General features: G+C 42.2%; 2 protein-coding genes across 6 annotated transcripts in view; both read left to right on the plus strand.

Annotated features, from left to right (window-relative positions):
* Positions 1 to 18,029, plus strand: part of LOC6609457 (semaphorin-2A) — a 32,362-nt gene extending 14,333 nt beyond the window's left edge. The window contains exons 1-15 of one of the 5 annotated variants that reach the window (XM_032715130.1): positions 1,435 to 1,540; positions 2,312 to 2,634; positions 10,528 to 10,615; positions 10,863 to 10,914; positions 12,731 to 12,799; positions 13,632 to 13,739; positions 13,967 to 14,104; positions 14,176 to 14,308; positions 14,427 to 14,783; positions 15,313 to 15,541; positions 15,795 to 16,131; positions 16,304 to 16,467; positions 16,531 to 16,683; positions 16,883 to 16,991; positions 17,408 to 18,029. In XM_032715130.1, coding sequence (XP_032571021.1) covers positions 2,469 to 2,634; positions 10,528 to 10,615; positions 10,863 to 10,914; positions 12,731 to 12,799; positions 13,632 to 13,739; positions 13,967 to 14,104; positions 14,176 to 14,308; positions 14,427 to 14,783; positions 15,313 to 15,541; positions 15,795 to 16,131; positions 16,304 to 16,467; positions 16,531 to 16,683; positions 16,883 to 16,991; positions 17,408 to 17,479 — 2,175 coding nt within the window. In that variant the 5' untranslated portion in view covers positions 1,435 to 1,540; positions 2,312 to 2,468 and the 3' untranslated portion in view covers positions 17,480 to 18,029. Of the gene's footprint in view, positions 1 to 1,434; positions 1,541 to 2,057; positions 2,635 to 10,527; positions 10,616 to 10,862; positions 10,915 to 12,730; positions 12,800 to 13,631; positions 13,740 to 13,966; positions 14,105 to 14,175; positions 14,309 to 14,426; positions 14,784 to 15,312; positions 15,542 to 15,794; positions 16,132 to 16,303; positions 16,468 to 16,530; positions 16,684 to 16,882; positions 16,992 to 17,407 lie in introns of those variants that run through there. The other 4 variants (XM_032715127.1, XM_032715128.1, XM_032715129.1 and 1 more) reach the window with 4 other exon arrangements.
* A 1,883-nt stretch (positions 18,030 to 19,912) lies between these two features.
* On the plus strand, positions 19,913 to 21,984 carry LOC6609458 (cytosol aminopeptidase). The gene has a single exon (XM_002034107.2). It carries the CDS (start codon positions 20,162 to 20,164, stop codon positions 21,740 to 21,742), a length of 1,581 nt encoding a protein of 526 aa, XP_002034143.1. The 5' UTR covers positions 19,913 to 20,161; the 3' UTR covers positions 21,743 to 21,984.
* The last annotated feature ends 4,273 nt before the right edge of the window (positions 21,985 to 26,257 follow it).

Below are 26,257 nucleotides of genomic sequence, written 5' to 3' on the forward strand. Positions count from 1 at the left end.
ACACAACACACCCCATCCCTTTCACACACAAACATGTGTGCGAGTATGTGCTGCGTGTGTGTGTGCGTTGTGCCTTTGTTTGTGTACGTGTTGGGGCATACGCGCTGTGCAAAGTGCGCTAAATTAAGCTGTCATTAAGGACTTAATTAAAGTCCTTTGTTGAAAGTTGACATTGTGTGAAAGAAACGTTTGCGAAAACAAATGACAATGGCGACGTTGTCCTTGCTGCACTTGAAAGGCTATCCCCCGAAAAAGGGAAAAAACCCAAAAATGGCACCCAACATCAAAGCAACTACAAAGCGGCAACAACAATGCGGGCTAGAACGGGAGGGAGAGGGAGTGAAATAGGGAGATAGAGTGAGTGAACATGTGTCAAAATTTTCAACAGTATCATGATGCAAGTGCTCCTTTGGTCGCACGGTCGGGTGCGAGGGGGACGACTACTGTGGTGATTCTGCGAAAACTCATTAGCAGGCAAACAGAGAGAAAAAGCCAGGCAGACAATCAACCAGTGGCTTGGGCAAGGATTTCTTGCGGGGGTTAGCCAATTGCGATCAAAACTTTTGATTATTAAATTTTAGTAGGAGACGTTGGTAGACGTATTATATGTTTTTTCCTTTTTTTTTCTTTGATGAGCACGTATCACCTGCGCTGATCGGTGCACCAAACAATCATCATTAACATCCCAGCTGAAGAAATGAATAAACTACGCCCCTGATGGAAACGAAAGCACGCACAGGTGGCACTCGTACAATAGAAAATATCAAGGAGATGCGAAAACATAACCGACTTGCTTTTTAATTAAATATTTTGCCAAGCAGACACTCAAATGCCAGAGACACTAGCAAACTGCGTTTAATTGCCGCTCGAGGCTGCTAAATGCAAGGATTCGTCTGCATACCTGCCATCCATCCATCCTGCCGCCCGTTTTGTGTGTCTGGCTTGGCAAATGTTTGCCTATTGCCAAAATTGTCGTTGTCCTTGCTAAAAATCACTTTGCCGCTTCCGCACGGTGGAGTACGAAAATTGAATACCGCCATTCTGCAACGGCATTTTGTGGCAAGGAGCAAGGATTATTTCGACAAATGAAAATCCACGACGCTCCACGAATATTAAACAAAGTTTTGTGTCAACAGTTTTGACCTTTTTTCAGAGGAACTTAACAAATGGTTCATATCGGCTTGGATATGTCCAGGAAAACATTATTTTATTTATAAACTGCGTTTTCTTATTACGTTCTGAAGCATTTAAGTTATGAATATAACTTTAAAGTGAAATTAGATATATTTTAAGTATTTTTTTCAAACACGATCAAACATTTTTGGTATATACCAAATACCAAAACAGTGTCTGCGATAGTCACGAGACTTTATCGCGCTAGTGCCTTACTCACAACTGCGCGATCGGAGCGATCGTGCGTTGTTGCTGTTCTTCTCGCTTCTACTTGTTGTCGGTTGTTCTTTTGTGTTTGGTGTTTCCGCTCGAGTTTCTTGGGCATTTTACAAGTGTTCACTTTTGTGGCGGAACTTGTTTCGCATCGGTAAAATATCTAAAATGCATTAGGCTCGCCACTATCTTATTGGCGTTTTGCAGTTCATTCAATTCGGAGTTCAATTTTCGAAATTCCAATAAACCGAAACTCCCAACAACAACAACTCAAGTGTGTATCTCTGGCTTTGTTGTTGCGTATTTGTGTGTGTGTGTGTGTGTGTGTGTGAGTGCGTGAGCAAGTGTGTGTGCGTGTGTTGGTTAAGGGCAAATTTTAAACTGAAAGCAAGGAAATATTTGCAGATTAATCATTTATTTATTGAGGCAGTGCCTTGTAAATTGTTTAAACTTTAAGAAACGCGCTCGTTCACCTTTCTTGTCTCTTGCCCACCCTTCAGAGTTGAGGAATTTTCATTGTTTCCCAATATTGTTTCTTTTTTCTTGTTTTTCCAATGCGTGGGCCTTTAATAAACCAGTTTAAAGTTTCCTTTTGCCTTTATCTTCATATCGCACATGCTTTCCGATGGCTAAATGTGTTGAAATCGAATTGAAAACTGAATTGAACACAGAACTGTGTAAAATGCATTACGCCTTTATGCGCCTGCAACGCATACATAATTAATCCGAAACGAAATTGGCACTACGACTGCGGGTCCAAAAAAAAACATATATGTACATATAAAAGGAGAAAAAAATTGCACAGGGGTGCTATAAATCGCCCGAGGAAAGAAGTTTATTTTAAAATCCATTTGCCAGTGAAATCAATTCCATTGCAATTGCCGCAAAAGTGTGTAAAAATAATACAAGTTAAATGTGTTAACAGTTATTCGTGGGAAAAAACGTGCCGGTTTTTATTCATCAAACGGTAAAATCAACAAGCAACCGCCTCTCGCTCGCTCTTGCACTTTAATCCAATTGAGGTTGTGGGGTCGCTTTCGCACCCCCCTTCGTCCACCTCTCTCGCTCGCACCGCCCTCGCAATGCCGCTCCTACAGCTAACGCCACTCCTCGCACTCCTGCTACTCCTCTGCAGCAGTGTGAGCGAGACGGCTGCCGACTACGAAAACACCTGGAACTTCTACTACGAGCGTCCCTGTTGCACTGGAAACGATCAGGGAAACAACAATTACGGGAAACACGGCGCAGGTAAATAGCCAACTAACGGGATAAAAAGGGGCGGGAACACGGATTAAAACACACTTGTTAAATAAATTTTCACTTTTTTTGCGACTTTCTCGGGGGGCTTTAAAAATTCAAAAAAAATGTTAACAAAATCTCTTACACCTATGTACATTTATTCGTAAAAACTATGGGACATGTATGCTAATGTTCGATACACTTGAAAACTTAAGAATGTAAGTATTTTTTAAAATTGCTCCTAATTTAAGCAATAAAATTGATTAGCATTACTTATATTTTGTACAGGGTACTTAAATCGTCGGCTTACACGAATAAGACAGCTTTTTCCCGTTTTTTTACTGCGGCCAATATTATTTTTCAATCTTTCAGGCAACAACAAATTTGTAATTTATTTGCCATAATATTCGCACATGTTCTTTGTGCCTTTATTATTTATCTCGTTTGGTTCGATTTCAATTGCAACTATATTTTTTTCGTTTCGGTTTGGGCCATTTTCCATTTCTGGCTCGGAGCATTGTTATTGTTGTTGTTTTTTATAATTTGCATATTAATGCGGTGCATTCATAGTGAATATTGCTGGTCTGCGCAATTGTGAATTGTTGCTATTCATATGCATATTTCATGTTTAAACAAATACCAATAATGTAATCATATTTTAACCATATGCAGCCCCATAATCCACAGAGATAAATCCTGAATGATATATAATTGACTGGGTTCCCTTAATTCCCACCCCCTCCCTTCAAAAGAATGTGAATGCTTTACCATTTAAATGTTCAATCTACCTTGGTTTTCCTCTGTTTCGTAGACTTGGCCAGCTTTATTGAGTCATTAAGGCCTAAAAGTATTTAAAATTCATCTACGAGCGGCCACAAACAGGTTATTCACTTCTCTACATCTGAGCCATGTTGGATTTTGCCTAATAATTTTGGGCAGCATTAATTTATCATCGTGCGGTTGATTGAAAAGTTCCCCAGCATCCATTGAATGTGGCTAGAGAACAGCAAAAAGCCATCAAGAATCAAGAACGCTGAAAATGTTGTATAAAAAATTTAAATCTCATTTAGCCAAGCTGGCCTGACTAAACAAAAACAACAACAGCAATCGGGTCAAGACCAGTAAACATTTTCTAATAGTCCACGTTCCGGAATGCCTGGCATGCCGGGGCCCCTTGTCTCCACTATATCTTTAACTATAAGCCATAAGTGCAGCATAAAACTTCACGTGCCGACAACAAGTTTTTGGTCCTTGCCGCATGTTGCGCTGTAAACTCAATAGCTAAGCACTTGCCCTAAAGGAGAACGTGAGACGATTAGGGAATCGTTCAAGCTGCTTGCGCATACTTTTCCGGGAGTTATATAGCAAAATCATCTATATGGGATAAGTCCGAAAAACATGCAGAAGGTGCCACAAAGTTCGAAGGTTGCACCAGATGCACTGTATATAAACCGATCGGCGGGCCATAAATTAAGGTAGCTAAACCACAAAAGCCACCACCGAACTGACTAACAACAAAACTCTAAAATGTCAACTATAAATTCCCCCGTTGATGCGGAATATTTATTGCATGTTTTTTTTCTTCTTTTGCCCGTCTGTAAATGAAAAAGCACTATTTTCATTGATTTAAATGAAATTAATTGCACTTTATTTTAGGGTAGTACAAAATTTATGCCTCTCCATGGCATTTGTGAGTGGCACAATGGCCGCACCGTCCTCTGTTGCCACCTCGGCCACTTCAATTGGTTGACTCAGCGGTTTGACAGATGTTTCCACCACTCTGTTCCCTAAAAATTCTATTTATATCTGCCGGATAGCTCTTCCCCTTTGTTTTCAAATACAAAGATACAATGTAACAAAGATACACACAAGGTGCTGCGACTTCATTATTAAGGCCAAACCCCTGATTATTGACTCATTTTTGACCGGCAGGTAGCCAAAGGTTGAATGGTTTTTGTAGTCAAAAAAAAAAGTGTAGGAAAAATAGAAACTGACTCATAAATTCACACATTTCACAGCACTTAGTGTTGTTCAATGCATTTACAGCCAACTAACTAATTCAGTGTTGTCAAGCTTGTAAGTACTGGAAACTCTTAATATTCTTTAATTTTAAACAATACTTTCCATAATTTTCTATATGCTTAAAATACGTATCAAATATACAAATCCAGTGGAGTAATGAACTCATTTGCTCTAAACTGCATCTCGCAAAAAGTGCAGCAAATAAAACTGAGCGCAGCGCACATGACCAAGTGAGACAGTTCAGAATTATAGCAGTCATTTCTTATTTATTTTCAACTCTTGGCATCTAGTTTTTATTGCCACAAATGGTGGATGGAGCCTGGGATTAATGGCTTTCGCGTTGTCTGATTTCTGGCCAAATGCAACAGCTTTAAGAGCTTCGCACTCGCTCGTGGTCTTTGTCAAGCTGTAGGCACACACTGCTGACCCATTAAAACGACAAAAGCGATAAAGGGATAGCCGAGTTCTTGCCCCGGCTTTTATATTTCCTTCTTCTAGTATTTTTTTTTTTTAGAGCCAGTAGCTGGGGTGGGGCTTCAGCTGTGCGTTCCACTTCATCATGACGGCAATGTCAAAAGCTGTTCCCATAGCGGGTCGAATGGAGCCCACCCCTTTCCTGTTGAGCCGGGCGGTTGGCTGTTGGGTTGTTGGGTGGGGATTTACCTGGCTTTGAGCCTGGATTCTATCCGAGCACCGGGGCACCACCCAAAGCATGTCGTCAGCAAGGCGGAGCAACGTGGAGCTGCCTCACAATGGAAACTTTGCCGCGAAATTGAATTTCAATGCAATACAGTGCAGTGCAGTGCAGTGCAGCTCCCGACACCTCCAGTTCCAAGTGGGGCTTAATATTGCTTCCCTGCGAAAGGAGAAGCTACAAGCGGCGGCGGCAGCATCATTAAAAGTGTTTTTAAAGCGGACCCTTTTGGCCACGTTTTAGTTGGCCAGCGAACGAACGGAGGGAAAATCACGTTTCGCCTTGGACAAGTTTGCCAAGTCCACTTGGAGAAAGGGGCATTCTCGAAATAGTAGCTGAAATAAAAACTTTCTATAGTCGAGTGTTTCGACTCTAATTATTAATATTTAATGTTAAGTGCGAGAAGCACAAGTAGTGCTACTTTTTGAGCAACTAGGGGTGTTTTCAGGGGTTTTTTAGATAAGCTAAATGAAGAACTTTTCCACGCACCCCAAATCAATGAAATCTACAACAGGAAGTTGCAATTTTTTGTCGCAGTGCGTTGGCAAATATGTGCATAGTTATGTAACATCCGATTGATAGAACCCACTTAATGTAGGCGTTGCTGATTACAGCTGAGGAAGTGCGCTTATCGCTCGCAGGGCGACGGAAAAACGCCGAGAACAGAGAGAGAGAGAGAAGAAAAGCGGAAAACTGTGGCCTATAGCCGAGTGTCGCAAAATGTTGCAAAAGCAATTAGCACAGGCAACGGGGCCAAATGCAATCAATCAACTGCAAATGTAGTTAGGCCACAGATTTTGTCGTTTGCCATAATTCAATCACCTTAAATTGATGCAAACAACTCGCTTAACGTTAATTTCAATTTGCCCATCATTTTAAGGTGAAATTTAATTAAATTTTCATTCATTGCCTGCCTGGTGGCGTATGTTTGTATGTAGTTGTGTGAGCTAGTCCGTATTTGTGCTGGCCTAATTGACTCAGGCTAAGCATGCTAAAGACCAGAATTTGCATTCCCTTTTGTCTGGCCAAAATATGTTGCATATGGCAAGGAACTTGCGGCTTTGTGCGCACTTAAGTGGCAACAAGACGTGCAGCTCTGGACTCTGTGAAATCATGGAAAATTAAGCGAGCCGCAGAATGTTTTAGTTCCTGGTCAATTTGCCCATAAAGGTGGTCAAAACAAGAAAAAAAAATAAATGAATACCATCTGGGTAAAAAGGGCTAAGGGTAATAGAGCTGTAAATACTCTTACGTAATTATATTATATTATATATACAGGATATATAATCAGATCATTCAAATATCTTTTATGAAATCCAAACTTTTTTAATGGAAATGCCAGAAATTTTCAATTAATACAAACAAAAAGTTTAATATGCCAAACGACTTGGTGTTCGATTACAATAATTTGTGCAACTATCCACTAATATAATAATATTCAGTTGTTTTCTTTTACCTACCCGCATTTTTTCGCTCATTAAACTTCATTGTATATATATATGTATATATACCCTGTACAAGGGTATAAAAAGTGTGGGTTTTAAAACTATTTGAAGCGTTTATGTGGCGCACTCACACATGAGCCATCAAATGAAGTTGCACTGGGTAGCAACTACCTCTGCTACCACCTCGTTTTTAACCAAAAATGAAACAGTTACCGCATCCGCATTTGGTTGCGTTTTTGTTGGCAGCTTTTGGATGCGATGTCCAGGCCATATAACTAGGATACTCGGATGCTGGGATGCTGGGCTACTGGGATGTCTAGTGCTGTTTTGACTGCTCTTTTGATGCTTTTTTATGAGTGCGCTTTTCGGTTTTATCCTATTTTTTTGTTGCATTTCGCTATTTTGCAACAAAATGAACTTGCGCAGCGCATTGCTGCTGCCATAAAATGAACTAAATTGAGTTGAAAATGTTTTGCACAACGCTCCGCCCCCCAAAAACTTCCTCTACAGTCTGAAGCATTTTCCCTGCATTTCATTCATGGCTGCAGTGTGGAATTAAAGCTGCATCCCGATGCCCCGGGGCATTTCAGACGGCTTACAGTGCTGACAATAAGTGTATTTACCATGCATATGCGTTTTAATTATACACACAGACAATCAAAGGGAGACAACCACCTCTGGGTTGTGGGGCCATTGTGTTGTCTTGTGCAAATGAAATGGTAACCGCTTTGGCTAAGCATTTTGGCTTACTCCCCACACTCCAATCGACTGCCATCCCCCCTCCTGCCATGCACTTCCTATTCTTCTTTGGCTTTCTCAGCCACGCCCCCTGCCCCGCACCGCCCTTTTCACATTCAGTTTGCAGCACAGGTGCAGACGTCTAGACGGCTTTCGAGTGCTTAGAGCCGACGTGAATTTCTCATAATTAGCAGAGCACTGAAATAACTGGGAATTTTCGCCAGGGAAATTCTGGTTGCACAATGCAAAGCAGGGAAATTAATAGCAGTAAAATATATTTATTTTTTAAGTTTCTAGATGGTATGCTTTTAACTATACTTTTCTTTAATTCTAAGGAACCAGCAGTCATTTTCTCTATTTTTTATTTCCATTTCTGCCGATTAGTCTGCCCTCCTCCTCTTTTTTCACATCCTTGCAATCTCTTTATTGTCTAGACTTTCTACGGAATGTTTAGCTGCAAAAGACCGGAGAATTATCAAAGGAAATTTTGGGTTCTCCCAGCTTGAAGGCCATTTGCATAGCCAACTGGATGAAGCTAAAAGCAGCTGCAGGGTATTGATTCGACATGAAAGCCTTGAGTACACGTTCCAGTCTGTGTGTCATCTTTTGCGACAAATTTGGAATATACCTTAACATTTCAAAGGTAAATGTCAGCCGGGGACCGTGCACCTGCAACTGACATGGTCGTGTATATTTGCGTATATATACATATGTGTGTGGTACCTTCATCTGCCCGGGGCACGGTCAAATGGTCGGCTTGAGTGGGCGGGGCACGACATTAAATGTACAATATGCTCATTGCCAATCTTCGACCTCCCCTCGTGTCCAGCACTCGCATTTGATTTGATAATAACGTTTTCGAAAATGACATTTTCTCCCTGCCAGAAATTGATTTGACTGCCTCATCTTGGCTCTTTGCGCTCCGTTTTGCCACGTGGGGTTGCTCGTAAAAGGCAAACGCATATTTATGAAGAGCATAAAAATTATTGACATATATGGCGGAGTCATAAATGCTCATACACATAAGCACTCTTCCACTTCGCCCAGTGAAAATCCCAAAAGAAAATTGCCAAGCCAAAAAAAAAAAGGGAATATAAAATTTGGCGTTTGTTGTTTCGTTTTTACGTTACTCAAAGGCAGCTCGTAAATGCAATTTGATTTTGATTGGACTTGGATTAAAAGCAAATAAAGTTCACATCTTAAATGTCAAATTTGAAAAGGATTTTTACAGTTGCCTCTGGGTAAACTTTGGCCAATACGATGGGGAATTTCTATTGAAGACTTACAGATATGGCGACATTTTTAAAATCAGCTACTTAGTGTTAAGTGAATAGACATCTTAAACTTCAAGTTTCCTTTTCAAGACGAAAGGAATATATTTTAATTTTAGCAAAAACTTAAAAGGTTTTCTTTTCGCAGTCCCACAAAGAGCAAAACCGATTGAATGACCTCGTTTCGCTAGAGTTCACGTCCCTTGGTGCCATCAATTTTATGTTAATATTTGCCATATTTTTATTGGCTTAATCCAGTCATGAAATCGTGGCAATATGTTTTTACTGGCTGCCGATGACAATTGGCCGCCATAAACAATTTCGCAAATCGTTGTGCGCCGTTGAGATTTAACCATTTCCGCAGACTCCATGAAACATTTATAGTTTTCTGGCTCAAAGGCTACATCGAATATATGGGACGGGACTCAATGTGGTCAATTAAGTTGCTCAAATGCAAATTATTTATTAGTTCATTCGGTTCGTTCGTACTGAGCCTTAAAGAGTGAGGTTTTTCTCGCTTCAAGATGCGAACGAGCGAAAAAAATAAACTTTGAAAAGGTTGTGCAAAAAAAAAAGAAAAAGGCAAAAGGAAAACTCGAAGAAAAAGCAGGAAAGTTCGACAGGCATTCACAATAAAAATATGTACAAAAGCATTTCAAGCGTACACAAGTCGACTTCCTGTTTGGCAAGGACATTCTATTCGAAATGTGCATGCAAACAAGGATACGCGCAAGTGTGTGTATGTGCGCACTTCTATTGTAGTTGGCCAATAGGTTGCTCCTTGTTTTCCCCCCATTTACCCAAAAAAAAAAATATTCTCTCGAAATCGGAAATCAAAAATAGCTACAGTTCTGCCGGTGGGGTCTTCGGTTTCCTTTCCGTATTTACATATCCCATTGTTGAGCATGAGCATAAATCGGATGCTAGTTTGGGTTTTGTTTGGGTTGGTTGCGCTTGGATTTGAGTTGGAGTTTTGGATGCCCTGCCCTTTGTTTGCTCCATTGCTGACCTCTGTCATACTTTCGCCCATTGTCCGGCTTCTGCTGTGGGGGATAATGCCTCGGTCATCCATATTACTTGAACGACATTTGACACTTTTGGGTGGCACAGCTTCCCGTACCACTGCAAATTCATAATTCCCATCAGCAGCTCCTTGGCGGCAAAATTAATTGCTGATGATATTGAAGCAGTGATGAGTGACAGGCGGCAAATACAAATTAGTTTAATTAAAGAATTGTGTGCTCAGCATTTAGCAATATAACCACATAGTAACCACACATGCACACATCATCCCGCTGGGCAAACAATTTGCAAACAAAGCGGCGTCACTGAAATTAACATAATACAATACTTATAATTAATGGCTCTTGTTTGTCCTGGGGCTTTGGAAAGGCATTTCGTGTCCTAAACCCTCCTTATTTTCTGCTTTGCCACGCGGAAAACTTTAATGTAAATAAACAGGACCATTTTCAAGCTCTCTCTTCTTTTTATTTTTTGCACAAAAACGACGTTTGATTGAAATGGGATATCTGTATCCGTATCTTTGGGGTGCCCGACTGGGCTTCATGCTACTGTTTGTCTGTGGCCAAAACTGTCCGCCATTCTGTGCGGGAATGGAAAGTTTGTTGACACTATCTAGACACTGTGTCCGGCGTCTACGAACTCGGTTCACTTAGGGAAAATTTCTTGTGCAAATATTGAGTTTACTTAACGGAAATGTTTTCTATTACAGATCATGTGCGGGAGTTCAACTGCGGCAAGCTGTACTATCGTACATTCCATATGAACGAAGATCGAGATACGCTCTATGTGGGAGCCATGTAAGTAAAGATGCTATAGAATTTCAAAAGTTGAAACAAAATAGTAATATTTAGGTTTATTTTTGATTAACAAGTATTACATTTGATTCCCACTTTGGGCATAAATGCCTAAATAAATAAAGACATTGATTGCTAGCTATTACCTATCACTAACCAAATTCTAGTTAGAAACCGCTCCTCTTAGCTGTAATTCAATAATGCCCTTCTGCAGCAGAACTACAATGAATTGTATATTTCTCTATTCCAGGGATCGCGTATTCCGTGTGAACCTGCAGAATATCTCCTCATCCAATTGTAATGTAAGTATGGCTGCCATGACTTCGGCTCTGGTTGTGCTAAATGCCTTAAATATGATAATCCTGGAGCACGCTTTTAGGCTAAGTCCTTTCGTCGCCAAAGGTCGCCAATGGGGATGGAGGAGGATGTGGCAGGTTGTCGAGAGTCGGGCCACAAATCTAGATGACAGTAAGGGGAGAAAAAAATCGTGAAAAGCTTTTGGGCTAAACAACTTTGCTTGCGGCCGTTGCTGTTGGTGCTCTGTGGCATATTGTTAAAAATTCATTATACGCCACGTTGCCACTGGGCAGGGATGTTGTTGTGTATGTGTGTGTATATGTTTGCCATAGTTTCCAAATGGCCGCTAAGCTTCTTGCAGTCTTTTGTGGCCATAAAGCGCCATCTAAACGTTGTCAGCACAATACACCGGCTTAGCAGCCTTTTAGGCGCACTTCAAATGGCAACAACGACGTCGACAGCCACAAATCTTCGATTCCCACGGCGCAGCGGCTGAAAAAAAAAGAATGTTTATTTTAGTTAACCCAAAGGTTTCGCCCACGCCAAACTTCCAGCACGACAAAAAAAAAAAGAAGGACCAAAAAGCATATTTAATATGCACTCTCTTGTCCGGACATTATGTTCTTGGCGTATTCCCCGAACTGGTTCGGTTCTGCAGGCTCAGGTTTATGCGTTTCCCAGATATAAATTTTTGGGGAGACACGCCACATACGCGAACTTGCCACAACATTTGCGAGGCAATTCGATTACAGGAAGTGCTACCCCGTGTCTTGGGTCTCAAGCTTGGGCTCGGTCTTGGGCTGTTTATGAATTTATGACTTGCAAAAGTTTGTTTTATGAGCGCCACACACCTGACTTGGTGTGCTCCTCACAGGACCCGTCCTCTATTCCACACCATACCAAACCAAACCATTCCATTTTGAGCCCTGCAAACGCATCTCCGGGCCAAATCGTAAAAGTCTAAGAGGTTATATTTCCTTGTAGCATGCTCGCCAGCCAGGATACGTCAATATATTTTATGCGGTTAAGTGCGAATACATTCGCCGTGGGCATCATTTGGTTCTGGCCTATACACATGGAGTTACACTGAGGAAAATGAGGAGCTAAGAAGCTAAACTAATCATAGAGAGATTGAACGCCAATACTTCAATTGGTTAACTCTTATATGAACAATGCATTAAAGATGTCCATATATAAAAATGTAGCCTGGCGTAAACGTATTCAATTTTTTCACAGTGTACCGGTGTGCCTCGTTTGCTCCCAACTCCTGCACCTGTTCCTCCTCCGGTGCCTCGGCTCCTCGTAGCACTGCTCCCGCTGCTTTATGCGCCAAATGCAAATTCAACTAAATAATACATGATTTTGGTTTTATATGAACGCTCTGCTGCGACTGCCTGCCTCCCAAGTGGGCGGGAATATGTCGTTGGTTGGTTGGGTTTGGAGCACGTTGGTGAAGATGGCTGGGTGGGTGGCTGCGACGGCAATGGAGCAATGGAGGTTGGTGCGTGAAAATATTTCGTGTGTGCTCGGGTAACATTACGTGATTTATAAATAAATTTAGTTGAAAGCATTCTGAAGGTGCCACGGACGAACGCTAGTTGTAGTTTATGCCGCATGAGGCAGACGCAGCATCCTCCCCCTCGTTCAGCATTTGCAATATACAATTTTTGTATTTCGGCTTTTTTGAGTAAATTGAGTTTTTGAATTGATAGAAGCCACGGCACGTGAGCTTTTAACCTAATGGTTAATGGTTGCCAGGTGCACGCGATTTGATTTGGTATATATTTAGCTAATTTATCCCGGGCTTACTCTTCGTTCCAGCGGGATGTGATCAACTTGGAGCCAACACGGGATGATGTGGTTAGCTGCGTCTCCAAAGGAAAAAGTCAGGTGAGTACAAAACGTATAGAAAATAAGTCATTAAAGATATGACACTAATTCATTATAATATTTTTATTCGAAACTTCCAAGAGAAATTCCACAAATTGTTCCATTCATAAAACCCCTTATTATACTGATTTCATAACAACTTTTCCGAATATCTTAACCACAATTGTTTTACCTTCTCCTGTCAAATTCCTTTGTGCATCTGCAACTACTTTATGTATTCTACATATGTATATACTCTCAAATAAATCACATCCCTGTGGAGGTATTTCAGTAACTCGATTGCAGTTTAAAACCAAGAAAATCCCATCGACTGGCAATGTGGCAGACGCTTCCGTTGCAACTCGTTTATAATGTGACAGCAAATCCTTTCATTCGAAATCAATTTCAAGTTATTCGTGGCAGGAACAGCAGAAGCAGTAGCAGCTCCTCCACCACCACCAGCAGCAGCAGCATGTTGCATGTTGCACACACACACGAGCAACTGGGGGCCACATGGGCATCCTGCTTAAGTCATCATAAAGCTGCCTGTGTGCCACTGGTGCGCTGGCAGTAATTTCTGCATCGTTTCGTTGCATTGTTGCCAATTGATTTAGCTTCGGCAGCGACGCGTGCTATTGCAATTTGTCCACATTTCTGCCACAAATTCGCTGCTGCATTACGGAACACACTCGAAACTATTTCGATTTCGCTGTGTTTGGGGAGCAAAACAGATGATGCCGTTCGCCGTACCATAAATTGAAAAGAACGACCCACAACATTTTCAACCCGGCCAGCGTTCTTTTGTTTTTCCTGTATCCTCGTCTCTATAATCGATATGTGTGTGTTTTTGCAGATCTTCGACTGCAAGAACCATGTGCGTGTCATCCAGTCAATGGACGAGGGGGATAGGCTCTATGTGTGCGGCACCAACGCCCACAATCCCAAGGATTATGTTATTTACGTAAGTTGGCCAGATTGGGAAGCCGTACGCCGTATGGCATATGCTTCCATTCATGTCGCCCATGAAAAGATTGCCACCGACAGTTGACTTTAGATGCCAATCAACAGTTGCTCATTCAGCCTTTGACATCTGTTCATAGATAAAGCACCTAAACTAAAGTCAAACACTCGAAGGGTAGTCTTTTGTGCCCAGCATTTCACTTATTCACCCATCTCTCCATCCTTAAGGCGAATCTAACCCACCTGCCGCGCTCGGAATATGTGATTGGCGTGGGTCTGGGCATCGCCAAGTGCCCCTACGATCCCCTCGACAACTCAACTGCGATTTATGTGGAGAATGGCAATCCGGGTGGTCTGCCCGGCCTGGTAAGCAAATTGCTCGCATAAACCAAAACTTTCTCGGACCTTAACTGAGGCTGTATATTGCTCCTCCACAGTACTCCGGCACCAATGCGGAGTTCACCAAGGCGGATACGGTTATTTTCCGCACTGATCTGTATAATACTTCGGCTAAACGTTTGGAATATAAATTCAAGAGGACTCTGAAATACGACTCCAAGTGGTTGGACAGTAAGTATGAAATAAGCATATATCCTTCTGAGTGCAATTTACTCTTATACTTTTATAGAGATGCAAGTAAATGGGCTTAGCTTACTAACGTTTAATTTTTCTCTTTTCCAATTCACAGAACCAAACTTTGTCGGGTCCTTCGACATTGGGGAGTATGTGTACTTCTTTTTCCGTGAAACCGCCGTGGAATACATAAACTGCGGCAAGGCTGTCTATTCGCGCATCGCACGGGTGTGCAAGAAGGATGTGGGTGGAAAGAACCTGCTGGCCCACAACTGGGCCACCTACCTGAAGGCCAGACTCAACTGCAGTATCTCCGGCGAATTTCCGTTCTATTTCAACGAGATCCAATCGGTCTACCAGCTGCCCTCCGATAAGAGTCGATTCTTCGCCACATTCACGACGAGCACTAATGGCCTGATTGGATCTGCCGTATGCAGTTTCCACATTAACGAGATTCAGACTGCCTTCAATGGTAAGCCCACCGCCTTTCGGGGCGATCCGCACATCCCGTTGACATGCAATTTTCTGTGCTTGTCCATTGTCCCCCAAGTGGATTGGGTGGCACTGACTTGAAATTGGAAACGGAAACGAAAATGGAAATGGCGCATGCAACTTATTGGCAAATTTTATTTGCAATCTATACATTTGTTTTATCCATTCGATAGCACCGCTACCCCACTGTGTGTGTTGAGTGTTTTGTAATTTCAGTCCAGTTCAGTTCAGTTCAGTTGGGTTCCGTTCGATTCGTTGCCGTGCGCAACATAAATCGCATTAGAAAATCCATTTGAATGGATTATGGCCACACCTGACACACTTGGTGGCTCTTTTTATTTTCCACCGGCTGACAGCTTAGAGGAGAACCAGCTGACACCTTTGGTCGTAGATTTAAGTCTTAAATTGCAGCTCAGCACTCCGAGCTTGATAAACTTTTTTTCCATTCCCTGCCATCTCATATGAGCAATTGTTTTTGTGCTCTTTTACTTTTTATCCCGCGCGCACAGGCAAATTCAAGGAGCAATCTTCATCGAATTCCGCATGGCTGCCGGTGCTTAACTCCCGGGTGCCGGAACCACGGCCGGGTACATGTGTCAACGATACATCAAACCTGCCCGATACCGTACTGAATTTCATCAGATCCCATCCACTTATGGACAAAGCCGTAAATCACGAGCACAACAATCCAGTCTATTATAAAAGGGATTTGGTCTTCACCAAGCTCGTCGTTGACAAGTGAGTTGAAAACAAATATATATTTCCTATTTGCAGGTGCGATACTTGACTATTTGTTTTACTAGTTTAATCCGTTCGTTATACAGAAATGTAATCGAGTAAAATATAAGAAAAATTTGGTGAATTATTAGCCAATTTGAATCAAGCTCATGTAAGCTCATTACAAGAATGCCTTTAAAATCACGTAATACTTTTTAAAAGTATAAAGTTAATTCTATGTACTCATATAATTATTAAAACATCCTTATTTCAGAATCCGCATTGACATCCTCAATCAGGAATATATTGTGTACTATGTGGGCACCAATCTGGGTCGCATTTACAAAATCGTGCAGTACTACCGCAACGGTGAGTCGCTGTCCAAGCTGCTGGATATCTTCGAGGTGGCTCCGAACGAGGCCATTCAAGTGATGGAAATCAGCCAGACACGTAAGAGCCTCTACATTGGCACCGATCATCGCATCAAGCAAATCGACCTGGCCATGTGCAATCGCCGTTACGACAACTGCTTCCGCTGCGTCCGTGATCCCTACTGCGGCTGGGATAAGGAGGCCAATACGTGCCGACCATACGAGTTGGATTTACTGCAGGTGGGTGATTTAAAGCCAGTAGCATATATACTAAATTCATGAAGCGAGTGGCTTCCTTATCATCCTAATACCAACTATGAAACGAATTGCCACAAACCCATCTCCTTATTATTTCAATTGACTCAAATTCAAAGCTGAAACAAATTGATTAATTTCACTTTTCGTTCTGCAGGATGTGGCCAATGAAACGAGTGACATTTGCGATTCGAGTGTGCTGAAAAAGAAGATTGTGGTGACCTATGGCCAGAGTGTTCATCTGGGCTGTTTCGTCAAAATCCCCGAAGTGCTGAAGAATGAGCAAGTGACCTGGTATCATCATTCCAAGGACAAGGGACGGTGAGTGGAATATATTATTTGCTTTGATTCACCGACAACCAATCGCATGGATTTCTTTCGTAGCTACGAGATACGTTACTCGCCGACCAAATACATTGAGACCACCGAACGTGGCCTGGTTGTGGTTTCCGTGAACGAAGCCGATGGTGGTCGGTACGATTGCCATTTGGGCGGCTCGCTTTTGTGCAGCTACAACATTACGGTGGATGCCCACAGGTAAGCCAATACACTCTGTCGATATGAAAAGCCTAACTCACAAGCACCACAATATATTACTCGAAGGCTTTGCGGCATTTTCTAGCAAGAAATACAAGTTTAACACATTTTGCCTTATCGATTAGCATAGTGTGAACCCATACTCAATTACATTTAGATAATGATATCTAACAAACATTGTGTTCTATTTTTGGAACAGATGCACTCCGCCGAACAAGAGTAATGACTATCAGAAAATCTACTCGGACTGGTGCCACGAGTTCGAGAAGTACAAAACAGCAATGAAGTCCTGGGAAAAGAAGCAAGCGGTAAGTGATAATGAGGACCAACGCCCTTGGGGGTGGATTTGTGGTAAAATGAGCTTGGTGGAATGGTCGTGCTTGGTGGTTCCGGTGGGCCCGAGGGCAGACACACACCACAATAAACGATTTGAATGGCAATTATTTTAATAGCCTTCGAGCTGGGCGGCTGTCCAGGCTGACACCGCAGCGTCAAATCAAAGGGAAAATAATAATAAAAGCGGTGTAAGGTAGTTAAGTTGTCATTATCCAAGCACCCCACCTGTGGTGTGACCCAAATGCAAGGTAATTGCCCACCCGGGTGGGAGATGCAATGGAAATGTAATTAAAATGCAATCATTTTCGGCTGTGTATATGTACCTTTGCAATCATATTTACTAAGTGTGTGTGCCTTATGTTCATTTTTTTTTATTATTCGTTTCCAGCAATGCTCGACACGGCAAAACTTCAGCAGCAATCAGCATCCGAATGAGATTTTCCGCAAGCCCAATGTCTGATATCACGAAGAGAGTATCGCCCTAAAAATGCCGTCATCGTCGTCCAATTAGTTTTAGTTAATCGAAAGCGAAGAGGATAAAAGATCGGACGAGAAGAACTCATTATAATCATTATTATCAGCGACATCATCATAGACATACTTTCTTCAGCAATGAACAGAAAACTCTTCCTAAAGGATTATGCATTTACCGAGGCATTTACAATGCATCCATTGACTTAGACTTAGACGTTAGGGTATTATCGCATGACACAGCTCCTCCCATACGGTGCAATTCACCCACTTAAATCGATTCACATAAAATACGATAACAAAAGCCACAACCCATAGTTAGTTACGATAATTGAACAATGGAGATACTTAAACAACTGCCGCAGAATCGCACATTCATATCGTTATTTGAATCTAGACTTTGATCAGTTTCAGCATAACAACGTACGAGTATATATACATATATCCAAACTTTGAACTTTCAAGGCTTACATATAAATATGGCAAACTAAATGTAATCGAAGAAGCAATGTGATGTTAAGTTTTGATAAATTTATTAACAGCCTAACTACATAATCGCGATTAACTCGGTTTAAATGTACTATAGCGACGCAATTACAAAGATTGTACACACATGCATGCACACCATACGGATATATGAATCAGCCCCAAATTGAATCTAATTCTAAAAGTTACAGGAGCGATCCTTAGATAAACCTCAATCACAAGCAATACTCGCCTAACGTGCATCTACATAAATAACTCGAATCGGTCCATAGCTTATATACTACACGATATCTAACAGTGTTCAGTTATATCTTATATGTAATGTGTACTTCAAATGCCAGTTTATATTGTAAAACCCATTCCCATCTTGCCCACAAAAAACGAATTTCGAAGAAAATGAGTATTTCGATTATGATTTTTAGTGACTTGCACTCTCTTCACACTAAATTTACTTAAGGTAATTTGCAAAAATCTTTAGTTCTTAAGCGTTTAGTTATAATAAAATGAGACAAAAACCATTTTAATAAAAAATATCTAAAATTAAAAAGAAATGTTTGTGTTACTTCTTTCATGCAGTTATTATTCAATAGCTTCAAATGTTATTATTGGTTTGAGTATCCTTATGCAAGGACATGGGATACAGGCCTGCAAGCACTTGGCAATAATAGAATGTGTATCAAAGGTGTGAGGAAGATCTGTCCAAATAATAATTTCAATTTCATTGCATCTCTCAGCTTATCTCTGAACACATTGCATAATTCCAACCGAGTGCGCAAAGACAAATGTTAATTTTAAATCAAATACTTTGAAATATTCAACTTGGACAAATATTTTATAACGAGGAAACCCAGCCGGACATCGGCCAAAGTTAGCCACCCCGTCTGTGTGTGTGAGGGAGTATCTGTGTGTTGTTAGCCAGGTTGTTGGAGACAAAGTTTGTCATGCCCGGGACTTCGGCCTTTCGGTCAGGTCAAGCGCAAAGGCGAGAAATAACCAAATTTCCAATTTGGTTTTCGGGCTGTGTGTTTGCCGACCCTTCGGTTCACCTTGCTCAAAGCCAAAAGGCAAACATTTGAGCTGAGTGTGTGTGTGAGTGGCTGGGAAAAGATTTGCATACTTCTGCGACACCGGGGCAACATTAAATTGAATTCCATATTCAAATAGTCGAGAGATAAGCGTGAGCATACTTTCCAATTATAGATGGCCCGCCCGCAGACAAATAGAATTAAAGTGCAACATTTTTGCATAATAATTCTTGGTTGTAAAATGCGCCTGCTGGCGCGCCAACTGTTCGCACCTTAATTAGTTATGCGGCACCAAAAATTAAGCTTAATTAGCGTTGACTCACTGGTTTGGAAAATTAATTATTTCCACTCGCCGTTATTATTATCGCTGTGCACTTGGCCGTAGCATCAGGGGCCCAGCTTCCGCACTGGACCCGCTTGTTGACTACTTAATTGAAATTCATATGATTTTTTCCTTTGCACTCTCCACTTTTGTCATTATCATTTAAATAGCGTTGAGGGCGCTATAATCCTGGCCAGAATGCTGGGCCGGGTGGGTCTGACGTTGACAGGATTCCTTGCGAGGCTCAAGCTCGCAGCTTTTGGTCTGTTGTTTAAATGAAATTAATGCATATTAGTGGGCTTCGGTTGAGCCATTGTAAGGCTACTTAAAAACTAAATTATATTTTCCAACTTAAACTCTGAGTTGAACTATTATACTTATGTGCCCAAACCCTTCATAATAAATACAACTAATACTTAAGAAATTGGAACAACTTTTATTTTAATTCAATGTAAATATTTTTGTGGTACCGGACTTTGAAAATTTTCAAAGCCTGCTCGTTCGCAAATCTCTCTTTTGTACGAATACCCAAAAAAAGAACGATCTAGGTAATCCATGAAATCCGACTGACAGGCTGTCAATTCGAGTCACTAGCTCGGTGCCAGGAAAAGTTCAGTTTACTTTAGCATTTCGTACGGGTCACAGATCAGCTGGCAATAGAAATACGAAACAAAATTCTCAGTGTTAACAAAAAAAATTGTGGAAAAATACGCGTGACCAAATTTTAGAGTTACGTGGCTCGGTGACCAACTAATTAATATTATAGAAACATTGTTAGTTGAACAAAATTTGCTATTCGTGTTCATTGTAATTCTCAATTTGATATTGATATTGAAGAATGCCTTCGTACAAGAATGTGTCCTTGGTGCGCGCTGGCCTGCGTTTGGTGCCCCAAAATCGTTCTGGACAATCTGTGATACCGTCATATCGCCGCTATGCGACATCCTGCAAGAGTCCCAAGGGCGTTGTGGTTGGTGTTTACTCCAAGGATGGCGACAAGCCACCAAAGACCACCGCAAATGCAGTGTCCTTGGATGATGCTCTGGGTGGCAAGTTGTTGACCCTGATCCGTGAACGTGGAATGGACGGAACACCCGGAAAGGGTCTGCTCTTCAGTGGCTTCGAGGGTGAATACCAGGCGGTAGCCGTTGTCGGAGTTGGCAAACAGGGAGCAGCCTACAATGAAAACGAGGAACTGGACGAGGGCATGGAGAATGTGCGAGTGGCAGCGGGCACTGGAGCCCGAGCCCTGCAGCTCCAGGGCATGTATGAGGTGCACGTGGATGCCATGGACTATCCGGAGCAGGCGGCCGAGGGAGCCGCGCTGGCCGTATGGCGTTACAATGCCAACAAGAGGAAGAAGAACCGCATTCAGACCCCCAAGCTCGATATGTACGGCAAGGGCGATCGGGATGCCTGGGTGCGTGGTCTGTTCAAGGCGGAATCCCAGAATCTGGCCAGACGTTTGTCCGACACGCCTGCCAACATGATGACGCCCTCGATATTCGCACAGGCCGCCGTGGATGCCTTGTGCCCGTGCGGCGTTTCCGTGGAGGTGCGCTCCATGGACTGGATCGAGGACATGAACCTCAACTCCTTCCTGATGATCGCCAAGGGATCGTGTGAGCCGCCCCTCCTGCTGGAGTGCAGCTACTGCGGCACCACGCCCGAGGATCGTCCCGTTCTGCTGCTCGGCCAGGGTCTGACCTTCCACAGTGGTGGCTTGTGCCTGAAGCCCAAGACGGGTATGGACCAGTACCGCGGCGCCATGGCCGGAGCTGCTGTTTGTGTGGGTGTTCTCCGTGCCGCCGCCGCCCTATCGCTCCCGATGAACATCACGGCCGTGATGCCGCTCTGCGAGCACATGCCCTCTGGAATGGCCGTCAAGTGCGGCGATGTGGTGACCCTGCTGAATGGCACCACAATGGGCATCAAGAATGTGGACAAGGCACCGGTGGTGCAGCTGGCCGATCCGCTGCTCTACGCCCAGGCCACCTACAAGCCCAAACTGGTCATCGATATCGGAACCGTGGCCATGGGTGTTAACTATGGCCTTGGCGGCGGTGCCAGTGGCTTGTGGACCACCTCGAAATCTGTGTGGCAAAACTTCCGCAAGTCCGGTGGTCTGACTGGCGATCGCGTCTGGCGTTTCCCCCTGTTCAAGTACTACAAGCAGATTGTGAACAAGAACATCACCTATGATCTCTGCAACACCGGCCGAGGTCCTGCCAGTTCCTGCCTGGCGGCTGCCATCCTTCACACCCTGGTTCCGTGCGCGGAATGGGCCCATCTGGACATCCGCGGCACCGGCATGACCACCACAATCAACCCCAGGCCCTACCTCCTCAAGGGCTCGATGACCGGACGCCCGACGCGCACTGTTATCCAGTTCATGTACCAGATGGCCTGCTCCGGCTAGTAGAGTCCATGCCATGTAGATACCTTTCTTGTGGGCCTCCATGTTGGCCCATGTATTCGATATTTGATTCTTTGGTACAGTGTTTGCACAGAAAAACATCCTGGTCTGGAGAAGCCATCCTCGTAAAGGTGCACTTTAATATCGTTGGCAATAAATTGTATAAATTATGAGAATTTCAAGTTGGAACCAAATTGTATTGATGTTTTTGGAAAATTAGCTATTATACATAGTAACAAATTTAAGCAAAATTGTTATATATTTGCCGATTAAAAGTATTCAATCAAGCAAAATATGGAAATTTCACCTCGGTTTTGAGCCACCACCTTTGGAACCAACCTGTCGAATCAAAATTTGATTTTCAATCGTATAAATATGGCCTGATTTTCCAACTCGATTGATCGCAGCATTGCGGATTTTCCTGGCTTTGATGTGCGATGTGATTATGTTGACTATAAAATATTTACCTTTTGGCTGGAGTGACGGGAAAATTGCCTTTGAAGTCTGAGGTGTGCGGTGGGATTGTGTTGGGGAAGGGGGGGTGGGATGCCAATCAATGGAATTCGGCAAATGGCATTATGGGGTTGACTTGATTGTCCACATATACTTATTCATACTCGTACGAATGAAGGACGCACTTACTTACGTGCCAGCATTTATCCGGCAAAATCTTATGGCTAATTGTAAACGGAGCACGAAATGGCAAATGTCTCTCTCAATATTTAATTGGTCCCTGCCAGGCTTAGATGCTCAACTGCGTCCATTTCGTCCTGCCAAGGACCAGGTGAACATGAGCATTTGACTGCAAGCCATGTAACTGCAGTTGGCAAATGTTGGCTAAACGATGCTGTTTTATGTGTGTGTGTGCCTTTGACTCGGATTGTTTGCGGGCGTTTGGCCAGTCAAATTTAATTTTGCCCTCTCGAATGCGAAATGGCATACTTCTGGATTATATATTACACACACACACACACACACATACAGTGTCCCTGGGGCCTCGGTTCAGACCCTTAGCACTGCACTTAACGCATACAGCTGCGCACAATGTCCTATTTGCCCAAGGATTTGAGAACCCAGCCACCCACCCACCTGCCACCAGCTGCTTGGCCCTTCTTCTTGCCATTGATTAGCTAATGCTAATTTGGGGATTTGCAATTTCCTCTGCTTGTTTATTTATGCCTCGCCTTGTATTTGTTTGTATTTGAAGTGCTGATTGTGTGCAGCAAATGTAATAACGAAACGCGATTAAATTCCGTGTTCAGTTAGGTGGGCAAATATTTTATAAAATCTGTGGATACTCAAAACATTAAGCAGATAAATTATTATGAAATTATTGTATGCATTAATTTGAGTTATTGAATTTTCAATTTATTAACCTAATTTCAAATGGTTTTGAACAAAAAGCTTACATGTGTATTTATGAATTGCATTTGAAATGCAAACTAATATATAAATTAATAAAATCAAGTGGTTCTTTGACCCTTAATTACTTTCACCCTTCGCTTCGCGTTATAAAATGCATTCAATTTGCCTGCAATTAACATGCCAAAAGTATTTGTTTTAAGCTAATCAGAGGCCATTTGATTTCGCAACTCCCCTCATGAAAACAAAAGCCATTCGGAGGCATCCACCTCCAAGTCCCAGATGGCCAGATTGCCCTCAGCTGAACCCATTGACATTGGCCATTATCGGGAGCAGAATAAAAAAAAAATTAAAAAACATAAACGTCTCATTTGAACACAGAATGGCAATTTGCTCAAGACAACACAGAAAAGGCTGCCCCCGTGGGCGGCTGGGGGTTAAGTGGGCGGGGCCAGGACTTGGACACGGACTAAGGAAATGCACGGATTTTATTGCTTATTTGTTAAATGGCTCGAAAAAGTTAATCAAGCGTGATTTTGATACGCCCCAGAGATAACGAATTATCCTAGGTGGAGGGACCTTACCCCCTGCATACACATACATACATGCATTTGGCTTTGTCTGTATTGCTGTCCGTTTGTTTGTGTGTGTGCGTATTCCTGCACTGCTATTGTTTTTATTGGTAATTTGGGTACAGAAATTTTCAAATTTCACCGCCTGACTTTGAAGAACATAAAAAAGAAATCCCCAGTTCAGACATATCGTCAACGGCACCTGGCGTTTGTCGTTTTATGAATTAATAAAGACGTCAGGTCGGTGAAAAGTCGCTGTACCACATAGTCCTATACCCCTTAAACACCCGGAACTCGAAAACATAATGCGAGTGGGATAATACAAGCCGTCTTGTAGCTTATTAAACGTATTTTTACAGCATGCTTTGCAGGAATTCTCACTTTATATGCAAACATGTGAAACACTATAAACAAAGGACCCCAATTTGCACACGCACACACATACGCACCATTGGCCCCGCCCCACGAAACTCACACATACGCAGCTGTTGTGGGGTAAAATTCGCTTTCTATTAAATTTTACAGTAAACTGAATTTACGCCCGCTGAACCGGGGAGGCGTGGCTGGGGCGGAAAACCTGGAAAAGCAGCAGCACTTTTCTCATATAAACACAAAATTGCAGAAAATGGCGACACCTGCTGTTGCAAATTAGAAAAATAAGATGTTTCATAAAAATGAAATGTCTGTTTTGGGGGAAGCTAAGGCAAAATAAAAGTGGGGAAAACCGAGGCCCAGCACAGCAGGAAAATCATCAACAACAACAGGTGACAGGGTGGGGAAAGTGTGTTGCCGAAACTCACGCAAATATGCCGTATTCTAATTGAACACTCGGAACAAATTGAAGACCATACTTACTAATACTACAAAAAAATTTAATAAAAATATATTTGAGAGATTTGTTGGAGGTTTATATCCCAATAATGTTAAATAGAAAGATAAATATTTTAATTATAATAAACATTAAATGGGTAATATTTACGTAGTAGTAACATATTTCAAATGTTTTTCTTCAATTTTTCCTATGTGTTTGCCAAATGTTGGATTTTAAGTTAAGATTTTACTTCTGTGCAACATCAAGAGTAAAATTTCCAAAACCTTACATTGAGCCACCCCGAGATGATGGGGTCAGTTTTCTTATGACTTATGCCTATACAAATTTATGGGGCATAGCTACCATTCGAAGGTAACACGTCTCTTATCACACACTTTGCTCACAGCGATTGGGCACAAAAGTCATTTAAAGTTTGCCAAACAGTTCGATGCTGCAACCGTGGCGGGAAAATGCTGGAGAAACGGCAGCAGAAGCCGTAAACAAACACAGGGCCAAAAGGAAACAAATCTAATAAAATCAGCAGATGATGGTCATTAGACCGAAAAGTAATTTCATTTATTCGCAAACTCGATTTGTTGCTTTGTAGCACGAAGTGCGCACGAGTGCTGCTCCTGTTTCTGTTTCTGCTTCAGTTTAAGTTTGCCTTCTGTCCCGGCCAAGGACTCCGGCTGGAGTGTCCTGCAATGGCCAAGATAAAGGTCAGGGGATCCCGTTCCCGGCGGCCAGGGGAGTATTAGTCGGCTAAGCAAGGCAAATCAAAGCAGCGAAGCGTTCAACCAGCGTCGCGCATAAAAACCAAAAAGAAACACCAACAAACTGGCAAAACGAAGCACAAACAATGGCTGCAGCCAAAAGTAGACAATGTGAAAAATCACTGGCACTGAGAAAAAATATGTATATCAAGGTGTATTTCAGAAAACTTGAAAAGAATTCATTTCAATAAGCACAATCAACAAAAATGAAATATTCAGAGAAAGAAAAGTTTTACCAAAACCTATATTTTAAATCTCTTTCTCTTATCCTTATTCCATACCAGTTATATATACTTACTTAAAATGCCTTGTAAATAGATGCGTGATATAAGAGATATAGGACTTCATATAAAAGCCCCAAAAAGTATGCTATAAATTTTTTGATTTGATTTACGCATATATCGCGATGAGCCAAGGTCTTCTTGCTTAAAAACATTACTTGAGACACCAACAAACTGGAATTCCCATCCCAGAAAGCTTACACCTGTGTACAATTCTATGTAGCAAAGATAACTAATTTTTTTTCGGTGCACTCGAATGGCTGTAAAGGGGAGCCCCAAAAGCAATAAGAAAATGTGCTGCGCTCTTATAGATTTCTTAAACAAATTCCGAAGATGCGTCGTTAAAATTTGGCCGCCACTAAAAGCACAAACGGATTAGGAAGTCCATCAGGAGCCGAGACGGAGTATCCTGCGCGGATTGCCTTACCGTTGGGGTCATAAAAGTGTTTTTTGGGGGGCCCGCACACACAGACACACACAGACACACTCGCACCTGTAATAATGGCGAAACAATAAAATTTGCCGGCGGAAAAGTTTTTCGCTTCGAAATTTCAATGGCAAAATCAAAAGGACAAAATGTAAATGAAAATGCTTTTAAAATGAAATTTAGCGTTACCCAAGCGCTTCATTGTTGCGCAGCATGGACCGCGTTTCCTGTCTCTGTCTTTCGCCATCGCTCTGTTCTGCTCTCTCCCTTGCCCGTGCAAAACGAATGGCAT

Source organism: Drosophila sechellia, chromosome 2R, assembly GCF_004382195.2.
Source record: "Drosophila sechellia strain sech25 chromosome 2R, ASM438219v1, whole genome shotgun sequence".
In the NCBI taxonomy this organism is placed as follows: domain Eukaryota; kingdom Metazoa; phylum Arthropoda; class Insecta; order Diptera; family Drosophilidae; genus Drosophila; species Drosophila sechellia.